At 53.0% G+C, this 10535-nt stretch overlaps 1 protein-coding gene across 1 annotated transcript in view; it reads right to left on the reverse strand.

Moving 5' to 3' along the window:
- Bcar1 (BCAR1 scaffold protein, Cas family member) overlaps positions 1-10535 on the reverse strand; it is a gene marked incomplete at its 5' end in the record, with an annotated part of 42537 nt that overhangs the window by 6373 nt on the left and 25629 nt on the right. Inside the window, one exon of the mRNA XM_033757905.1 lies at positions 4668-5306. Within this exon, the coding sequence (XP_033613796.1) occupies positions 4668-5306 (639 nt within the window). The remainder of the gene's footprint in view (positions 1-4667; positions 5307-10535) is intronic.

A 10535-nucleotide genomic window follows, 5' to 3' on the forward strand; every position in this document is an offset into this window, starting at 1 on the left:
CAGCCCAGCAGGGCGGTGGCCCCCTCCCTACAGGGATCTCCAGCCAGGCTCAGCCAGCCTCTCCTGGGACTCCCTGCTCAGCTCTCTCCACAGAAAGGCCTTTTGTTCCCTATCAAAGGGGATGTCTGGGACAGGGTTGACTCGGGCCCTCCCCACCCACCCTCCCTTAGGTTCAATGCCCACAGAGTCCTGTCCAGGCTGCTAGTGTGCATGCGCCAGGCCCCCCACGCAAGTGCTGGCTAGGCAGCCCCATGCCTGGCAGAGGCTCTGGGCAGCACAAATGAGCTGGGTGCTGACACCCAGGCCAGCTGGGCTTTTGGGCTGCCTTTGGCAGGAGGCGGGCAGGCTGTTGTGACTGCTGCAGGGGCCCAGTGTCAGGGGTGGAGCTCTGCCGCCTCTCCAGACTCATCTCCCTCTTCAGGCCCCAGACTTGGGTCTCCTCCAGAGCTATTTTTAGCACTGGAACCTGCCAACAGAGGGGGCAGGCGGGGAGCCCGAGCTGGAGGGACGTGGCAGGTTGGCTGGACCTAGAGGCAAGGCTTGAGGCTTCTTTTATACCCTAGGCCTGAGGAGGGGACCAAACCCCAAGGCGCAGGTGGTACACCCGCTCTGGGCAGCAAGTCCACAGATCAAGTGCCTCCCTGTCCCTGCAGGCCTGTCAGCTTCCCCTCATCCTCACAAAGACTGGGGCACAGGCCAGAGGGCTCTGGAGGCCAAACCCCAGGCTCAAGGACAGTCGGGACACCTTGCCACTATGAGACTGAGTTGGGTGACAATAAGCAGCCACCCCAGCCAGCCAAAGTTTTCTCTGTTAGAAAAGATCGCCAGTTGCCAAGCAAGGAAAAGCCGGCAGGGAGGGAAAAGCTCATTAGGGAAATGAACTCCTCAGAGGGTTGCTAGGCCCGGCTACTCACAGGCCACTGTGCTTGGCACCTGAGACCCCATTAGCAGGACCTAGAGGCCTCAGGGGTGGGGGACAGAGTCAGAGCCTGAGACAGGAGGCAGAGATTCAAGGCCTGGCACACCTGCACATGCATGCGAACGCACACATACTTCCTCCCTTGCACACTGCAGAGAGGATACACAACACAGGACACACAGAGGCACAGAGCCTGGCAGGGGAGGAGAGAGCTGCTGCTCCCCACAACCCCGTCACATGTCCAGGGAAGGGCAACTGAAGGCCCCAGCTGGTCAGCCCCAGGCAGGGGATGAAACTTCCAGAGCAGCCCTGGACCTTCAGGGTCCATGGCAGGGCCCCAAGCAGCAGGTGTCAGGTAGGAGATCAGAGACAAGGGGAGCCCCATGCTGCTGTGCATCCTGTCCTGGGGCCCTGCCACCTCCTACAAATGGACAGTGCCACACTGAACTGGGCCAGCTCCAGGCTCTGGTGCACCTAGCCCGCCCTGCACCAAGGAGCAAGGAATCCCCTTCTCTCTTCTGGGAATGGAGCCCTGCAGGAGGGCTGTGGGGTCAGGCAGTCTGCCACCTGTCTCTCCCAACCAGGACACACCTGAGCACAAGTTCTCACAGCACTGAGGCACATACCACTCCTCCTCAGCTCTAGAGCCTCCAGCCCGAGGGGGACCCAGCACACAAGAGCTGTGGAGGAAATGAAGTTTCCCAGGTGAAGAGGGCGAGCCAGGTGGGTGCACTTGAGCTTGCCGTCTCCTACACCTGCACCCCAAAAGCCCTACAGATGTTCCCCTCTGGGGCCCCAACTGCACATGAAGACACTCCTCTCCCCACTTCCTGGTGCCCACACTCAGCCTCTGCAGAGTCGGTGCCCAGGGTGGCCCTGGCCTTGCTCTCCCTTGCCACTCACCAGATGACATCACTCCAGAGGTCCAAGCCCTCCTGGGTCAGCCATGTCACTTTTCCTACCCAGCTAGCGCTTATGACCCTGGAATCAGAAGTCCGTTTCCCACACATCCAAGGGGAGGCCCTGAGGCATTTGAAGGCAGGACTCTATAATGCAGGCACAAATGTACACACCAAGATGTTCACTGCCACGCTGTATGTAATAAAGACCCCAGCGGAGACCACCCAGTGTGTAACCTCCAGGGAAGACACAGCACAGCAAAACAAGGGGGAGCCATTCCAATCAGGTTAGAAGAAATTTTAATAATCAAAAATATGTCTTTGCTGGGGATTTAGTTCAGTGGTGCCACCACCTGCCTCCTAAGCACAAGGTCCTGAGTTCGATCCTCAGTACCCCCCCAAAAAAAGATGCCTTTGATATCTTGTGCTGGATTGATTTTTTTTGGTGACAGGAATCGAACTCAGGTCCTTGTGCTTGCAAGGCAGGTGGCAGAACCACAGAGCTAAATCCCTGGCCCTAGTGTTGGATTTATAACTTTGAAATGCAAAAGTGTATGTACAAAATCTGTGGAACACAAACAGACAATATGCTTGACTAAATACGCCCAAATCTCCTAGCGATTATCCTTTGATTGGGGAATCTCATCTCTAGGTTTTTCCACACATTATGCGTTTTCTATGGCAAACAAGCACTGCTTTCGTGATCATAAAATACAGGCAGATGCGATTGAGGCTGCCCAGGCCAGGAATGGTTGAAGCTTCTCAGGAGAGGATAAGTCGGCCGGGGATGCAGAACTCCCCATCCTGGGCCACCAGCCACTCAGCCTCTGAAGTGGTCTGAGGGCCTCCCTGCCTTGCCCAAGGGCTTCCACCACCTGCCCATGCCTCCCAAGGGGCTGCAGGTGTGGACAGTGAACGGGTATGTTGCATGTGCATTCGTGCATGTGGTGTGAGGTCTGTGTTCACATGGAGGAGACAGACCATGACCTGTCCCAGAGCAGCACGGCAGACTTCTGCTACCTGACTGTCTCAGGCCAGATGGCTAAAGAGGCAGGTAGGGCTAGAAGTGGGAGCTAGCCTTGGTGGCACACTTAGGAGGCTGAGACAGGAGGATCGCACAAGTTCAAGGCCAGGCCAGACTACATAGTTCACTTTTTTTTGGTGGGGGAAACATGGGACAGGACAGGATCTCACTCTATAGTTCAGGGTCTGGTCTTGAACTCCCAGCAATTCTTCTGCCCCAGCTTCCTCGAGTGTTGGGATTACAGACATGCCCCACCCCACCACCTCCAGGCCTTTAGTTTACTTTTTTTTTTTTAATAGTGCATCCAAGGCCAGCCTGAACTACATAGCAAGGCCTTGCTTCTAGACAGAGACTGACAGACAGACAGAATAGAACAAGAATAGAACAGGCCAGGCATGGGGGTACACACCTGTAATCCTAGCACTCAGGAGGCTGAGGAAGCAGGACGGTCTTGAGTTCAAGTCTAGCCTTGGGTAAATAGTGAGTTCAAGACCAGTCTGAACTACAATGCAAGATTTTATCTCAAAAAACACAAAAACAAAAAAGAGCCATTGTGCACATCACCAGGCAGCTGATCCTACCAGGGCCTCTAGGGAACCTGCCTGGCTGTGGTGTCCCTGAGGAGTGACAAGCGAGACAGCTTAGGGGGCCTCATGAGCCACATGGGTGACTATACCAGAGGGGCAGGCATGGAGGACCCAGAAGAGCTGGCATGGCAGCTCCATCCTCCGAGTGTCTAGGATGTCTCCTCTACTTCTGGCTCCAGAAAACTCCATTCCCCAACTCTGGAAAGGGCTCGGACATAGGACGGGGGCTAAAGGAAGGTGAGAATTTTCTCCTGATTCAGCCCAAAGCAGCGAGGTGGCCTGGTCTCCCTGCTTGGTGGCCTCCAACATAGGCAGACGGCGGGGGGTGGAGGTGGGGGGTGGCGCCCGGCTCATAGCCAGCCCGGAGGGCTGTCCCACAAGTGGAGAAGAGCTGCTCCGTGGAGCCAGGGGCAGCCAGATACGCCTGGCCCTCGCCATGTACCAGAAGGCCACTGGACCAGCAACTGCTGAGGGTTCCCCAGGAGTCCTCCATCCTTTCTTCCTCAGAAGTCTCTGCTAGAGGGAAATGAGACATGTGGCTGTCTGGCAGTCCCACAGCCCAGCCTCCATGCCGTGAGGCAGAGCAGGCTCAAGTTCTGGCCAAGAGGAGGAGAGAAGCAGCATGTGTAACTTCCAAGAAGGCTCTGTGGAGACACTGCAGCCTGTGTGCCTTCTTTTCTTGCTGCCAGAAAACAAGCATGACAGCTAGAGCAAGACGTGGTTTACATGAGAAAAGTCTGTGCCTTTCATGACATGCTCTGCTAATGACACACTGCCCTCCACATCTGATTTCTCTCCTTCAACTCTGCCCACAACCTCACAGCCTCCTTTGCCTGGGCTTCCAGCCCCAGGCTGGACCCTCTACTTGGGTCAGAATTTTACCTAAATGTACATCTTGTACTGTTAGGTAGGCATCCATCTCTCCAGGGGCTCCGGGCCCCTCAAAAGTCTTTTCCCAGCCCTTTACTCTGGCTTCCCCTGCCAAGCTCTGCCTGCTCACCAGGAACACGAGATAATTCTCCACGCCTGCCGGGTGACGCAGATGCTGTGTCCACCCACTCAGGCTAGCCTAGCCTGTTGAAGGCCTCCTCCTCCTCCTCCAAGACCAGCTCAATGTGTCATCTGCACCCACCCAGATGAATAAACAGTCCCCAAATACCTCCCATCTTGACCTCAGACCAAATGTGCAGCCATTGCTGCAGTGCAGGGACTGCACAGCTGTGCCAGGGTGGACTTACCTTTGCTGGTGGCTTTGTCCCCTCCCAGCTGCGAGTGTCCATGGATGGGGGCACCTGGTAGATGTCGTGCCCTATGCCAGCAGAAGGTGGCACCTGGTAGATGTCCTGGGCAGGACTTCCAGGTCCTGGGGGAACCTGGTAAAGGTCTGTAGCTGGGCTGGGAAATGGGTGATGAGGCATCTGCTTTGAGAAGGTGGACGTCTGCTTCGCTGGGGGTGACTGGAACTGTGGGCTGGACCCTGGGGCTTGGTAGAGGCCTTGCTGAGCCTTGCTGGGAGTGGGTACCAAGTAGACACTGTCCGGCTGGGGCTGGTATGCAGCAGGGAGCATAGGCGTGTACTGGGCCACCGGGGGCACGGAGGCATGAAGGCTTGGTGGTAGGCTGGGCTGGGGCTGGGGCTGGGCTGCAGTGGCAGGTGGGCCAGGGCCGGGCCCTGCTGGCTTCTTGTCATACATGCCCACCAAGATCTTGAGGCGGTTCCCAGGCACAATGCCCTGGCGCCCATGCAGGGAGCAGAGCCACCAGCCATCCAGGCCCTGTGTGTCTCGCTCCAGCACAGTCATGATGTCACCCTTGCGGAAGGAAAGCTCATCTGGGGACTCCGCCACATTGTCATAGAGGGCCTTGGCCAGCACATTCTAGGGAGAGAGGACAGAGACAGGAGTGAGGGCAGGAAGATACACTCAGGGAGGTTGCCCAGGGCCTGCCTGCTGTGGGACCAGAGAGGCACCTGGCTCTAGCTCTGGAAAAGGAACTCAAGTAGGTCCTGGTGAGATGGCAGGACTTTTGCCCACACTGTCCCCACTAATCCTGCAGCACAAAGGCCGAGGTGACCTTTGAGTATGGGGGGGGGTATCCCTCAAAATCCTTTTGACCACAGCAGCTACCATCAACGCAGAGAGAGCTCAAGATGCTCTTCAAAACCACTCCAGTGGTCATGAAACAGCCTGCACCAGTGAAAGCGGCAATAAGGGATAGTGAATGATGACCTGAGGAGATTAAAAAGTCTGACAAAAATTAAAGCTTCTTGAGATCAAAACGTGGAGAAAATATCCTTAAGTCTATTTTTCCTAAAACCAGTAGTTAGTAGAGAAACTTCAAACATCTTCCCTTAAGGTTGAGAAGAAAACAGGATGGTCGCTTCCTGCCCCAGCCCCAGCCCCAGAGCCAAATGCCCTGCTGCCCTGGTCAGTTCTATTTGCCAAGAGGTGAAAATGACAAAGCAGGTGAGGGAGCTGTGCATATATGCAGAGGGACAGAATGGTCATCTGCAGACCACAGGATCATCTATGAAGAACCAATAATCGATGAGAAACAGCACGGCAAAGATCCACGTAATAGCAAAAGCTAGAAGCTATCCAGCAACTCCTCAAGCAACAAGTGTGTAAGAGCACAGAGAAAATGGTTAGGTTGTCAAAGCATTAGAGGAAAACGTCAATGGGGGGATGTACAGATTCACAGAAGGATGACAAATACTGTAAAAAGTTCATTTGCCTAAGCTTTTTTAGCTCATAAGTCCCTTTTATCATGGTTTCACTTTCTGTGGTTTTAGTTACCCAGAGTCAACCGCAATCCAAAAACACTGAATGGAAAATTCTAGAAATAATTAATGTTTTACATCGTGTACAGTTTGGAGGGACGTAATGAAGTCTCTCTCTCTCTTTTTTTTTTTTGGTACTGGGAATCCAACTTGGGTCCTTGTGCTTTTCTTCTCTTTTGTTTTTTTTTTTTTGGTACTGAGGATCAAACTCTGGCCCTTGTGCTTGCGAGGCAGGTGGCAGAACTACTGGGCTAAATCCCCGGCCCCTAATGAAGTCTTGTATCATTCCACAGCACCCTCCCTGTCTTGGGTGTGAATCATCGCTTTGTCCAGTGAATCCACAGTGCTATTCGCCAGTCAGTCACTTAGCTGTCATCGTGGTTATCAGATCCACTGCCACAGTACTATGGGGCTTGTGTTCAGAATGGCCCCAAAGCACAAGGGTAGTGACACTGGCGATTCAGGCACACTGAGGGAAGCTGCAGAGTGCTTCCTTTTAATGAAGAGGTCAAAGTATAGGACACTTTGAGAGAAGACGTTCACATAACTTCTACAATATGATGATCTATTTTATTACTGCATATCTACTTAGGAGAAAACAACTACTATAGTGTACACCAGTTTCGATACTATCTGAGATTTCAAGCATCTACTGAGTATCCTGATATGTACCTCTCCCAATGATAAGAGGGGAACAGGGTACATTCACTTTCATTATAATAAAAAATACCAACAAGTTCTTTGGTTTTTCTTTCATTTTTTTCTTTTTAGGACTCTGAACAAAGGAAAAGTATCTTCATAAATAAGCAGGTCAAATCTGAAAATGAAAGGCCCAGGGTGCCCCTTCCCAGCCATGACGATGTGCCACAACTCCCAGCAGGAACCACAAACCAATGGAAAAAGATGAAGACCACACTGCAGGCTACACCAGGAAACTTACTCATTGTATAAAGAAGGCTCCATATGGACACTCGACTCACAACAAAAACCAAGGCAATTAAAAACTTAAGTGGGGGCCAGGGATTTAGCTCAGTGGTTCGGTGGCCTGCCTCACAAGTGCAAGAACCCGAGTTCGATCCCCGGTACCAAAAAAACAAAACAAAACAAAAAAACTTAAGTGGAGGGGGCCAGGGAGTTAGCGCAGTGATGCCACTGTCTGCCTCATAAGCCCAAGGTCCCAAGTTCAATCCTTGGAACCACCACTCCCCCGCAAAAATAAATGGAGGACCAGGGATTTAGCTCAGTGATTCTGGTGCCTGTCTCACAAGCGCAAGGACCCGTGTTTGATCCCTGGTACAAAAAAAAAAAAAAAAAACTTAAATGGAAAAGGTCTAGCTCCAGGGTGAATAAAAGAGTGATCAATCATGAATCTGGAAGAGCTCCTACAAATCAACAAGAACATTAGCAGAAAATCCCACAAAACATGGAGACTTCTCCAGGGGAAATGGATGGAGGAAGGCCTACTAAAGGATGATGAGAGTTACAGCCAGCAAAGAGACACAGCTCAGGTCCCTCTGAGGAGGGGCCCTCAGTGTCCCAGTACGTGGGGGCTGTACCACACTGGAAAGCGCCAATGGGAGCATTCACAGGCTTCACTGACCTCAGCAGCACTCAGCACCAGGAGTGCATGAGGTCCCTTACTGTACTGGGTCACCTGGTTCTTATTTCTTAGAAGAAACCAATCAACAGCCCAGCAACCTTCTTGTAAGTGCTATGAACATCTACAAGACAACACTCTGTCAAAGACAATGACATAGGGACAGATCCCAGACACATTACATTAGCTAATGTGAGTGCTTCTAGGAAGGTGAAGGGGGATAAGACAAGCATCAGAAATAAACAGGAAAGACAAGGTGAAACAAAAAAGGGCCCTTGTACAAACAAGACCACCAAGGAAGGGCAGCGCCTCCTTCACTGGAGTCCTTCATTCCCATGTAGCCCAGGAGTAAGCAGCTTAGGCAGTGGCTTGGAAGGGTTGTGTGACCCAAGGCAAGAGGCAAGAGAATTACAGCACTGAAAGACTGGGCAGGACAGGGGACACGGCTGAGCTTAGTGACACATGCTTATAATCACTGCTATTTGGGAGGCTGAAACAGGAGTACTTCAAGTTTCAGGTCATTCTGGGTAACTCAGTGACCCAAGCTCTCATGACCAGCTGTGACCTTACCCATGGAAGCCAGGAAGGTACTTTGGAGTCAAACAGCAGCTAGAATTTCAGGAGGCAGGAAGGGCCAACTCCCAACAGGAGCCAAAGGTGGGAACTGAGGATCTGGGGCAGAGGAGTGGGGAAGGGTCCCCTCCAAGTCAGGGTGGGTGCTCTCCATCCTCCATACCAGCAACTAGGGCTGCAAAGTGCCCCTGAGCTCTTTCTCTGGTCTGCTACGCTGAGCATACAAGAGAACAACAGCACCCCAGGGAAAGCAGGGCAAGTGGCAATGCTTCAGGACCCAGGCTAAGCCACTCCTTGCTCCAGGAGTCACTGGCTGGAAGCTTATTTCTCCAGGGCAGCTCAGAGCTTCCAGCCCCTGAAAGAACCAGAGGCCAGTGTTTCAAAGCCTAGACAAGCAAGGAAGGCACAAGGAAGGAGCCAGGCCGCCCAGGGCCTACTTACTCACCTGTGTGTCAAGGTGGCATCATCAAGGGCAGAGGCCCCAGAACTGTGTCAGTATCACAACAGAATTAAAAATACATCAAATCATAAATTATGTATCAATACCACTGGGAATCTGAAAATAGAGGATCAAAATACCACTGATAATGTTTAAGACAATGAAGAAAGACTTTCTCTACTTGTTTCGCAGAATTTTCCAACTTTTATTTAATGAATTATTTCTTGCTTTGGAATTGGAAAAAATAAGACACTCTAAAAAAAAAGCAGTGGACAACCTCCTAGGTTTCAAGGCAGGATCGGGCAAAGGCAGCAGTTATAACTGGGTCCAAAGGCCAGAGCAGGAGCAGGCAGGGGGAGGGACTGCCCTATAACCAACCAGGCCTCAAGGTCCCCATGCCCAAGCCATCAGCAAGAAAAACAAATTTCCCAAATATGGTCTGCAGCCTGCCTCTGGGAATCACATCCCATCAGGGGGCGGGACACTGGCCTCCCCTCCTCCAGTGACCCCAGAACATAAAGCCGCCTAGCCTGGCCCCCCAGCCCCTGCCCTGGTGACCACAGGAAGTGCCAGCAGAGTGAGTCAGAGGAAAATTCCCCTCCAACCAAGTCAGAGGGGTGGGGGTACAGGCAGAGAGGACTGCTTCTTGGCCTGTCAGAGTCCCCTCACCTTGGAGGGCCCCCAGGGAAGGCTGGCAGAGAGGCACAGGCTGGCAGGGAGCAAAGGCAGGGAGCACAGAGGGCTGTACCGAGGGTCCAGCAAGAGAAGAGTAGAGAGGACTGCCTGGCCCAGGTGAGCTCCTCCTAGGCCGCCAGCCCCCAGCCTGCTCCCAGCACAAGCTCACTGAGGCAGCCAAAGCAGCCAAGAGTGGCAGCGACTGTATAGTCTGGGGAGGCTGGAGCCAGACTGGGAAACACCTCATGGCTGGGCACGTGGCACAGGCGCCTGGTACCAGTGGCCCCTGTGCCTGTGTCAGCTGGTGTGCACTGGTCCGGAACTCCCGGGGCAGCCTCTCCCCCACCAGCCTGAGTCCTGGGCATTGATGGTGCCGGACCCACCAACTGCTCCAACTGGCCAAGCACCTGCCCTTTCAACCTGGCTGCCCTCCCAGCTGCTCAAAGCCATGCTGCTTCTTTATTCTCTCTCAACTCATGAAGCAGCAGCTAAGCCCCAGCCAGACCATGCTCCCTGCAGAGAGACCGTGGGCAAGTCCCTCTGCCTCTGAACACCCAGGTCCTCTCTGCTACAATGTCAGCTCTGGCTTCAGAGCTGTGGTTTTCGTCTGTTTGATGGTGCTAGGGATTGAACCCAGCACCCTATGCATGATAGGCAAGTGCTCCACCACTGAAGTCCACCTTCACCCCCAAACCCCAGAACTGTTCCTTAACAAAGAACCTGGCTCCTGATCCTGCCCAAGCTCTTGGAAAGAGTGCAGGCCTAGATCAACAAGGCCCCATCCGTATGGAGCTTACACTGCAAATGAGGCAGAAAGACACCAAATGATACAGTACTACGGCTGGGGGTTGGAGCTTGCCTAACACGCTTGAGGTCCAGAGTTATACTCCCAGCATAGTTTGAAAGAAAGAAAAAGGAAAAAGCCATGATGGAGAAGAAAGATCCCAAAATAACATGAAACAGGGCTGGGGATGTAGCTCAATGGTGCCACCACCTGCCTCACAAACACAAGGTCCCGAGCTCAATTCCCTGTATCAAAAAAA

This window comes from Fukomys damarensis, unplaced genomic scaffold (genome assembly GCF_012274545.1).
Source record: "Fukomys damarensis isolate Sample0158 unplaced genomic scaffold, DMR_v1.0_HiC HiC_scaffold_32, whole genome shotgun sequence".
In the NCBI taxonomy this organism is placed as follows: Eukaryota; Metazoa; Chordata; class Mammalia; order Rodentia; family Bathyergidae; genus Fukomys; species Fukomys damarensis.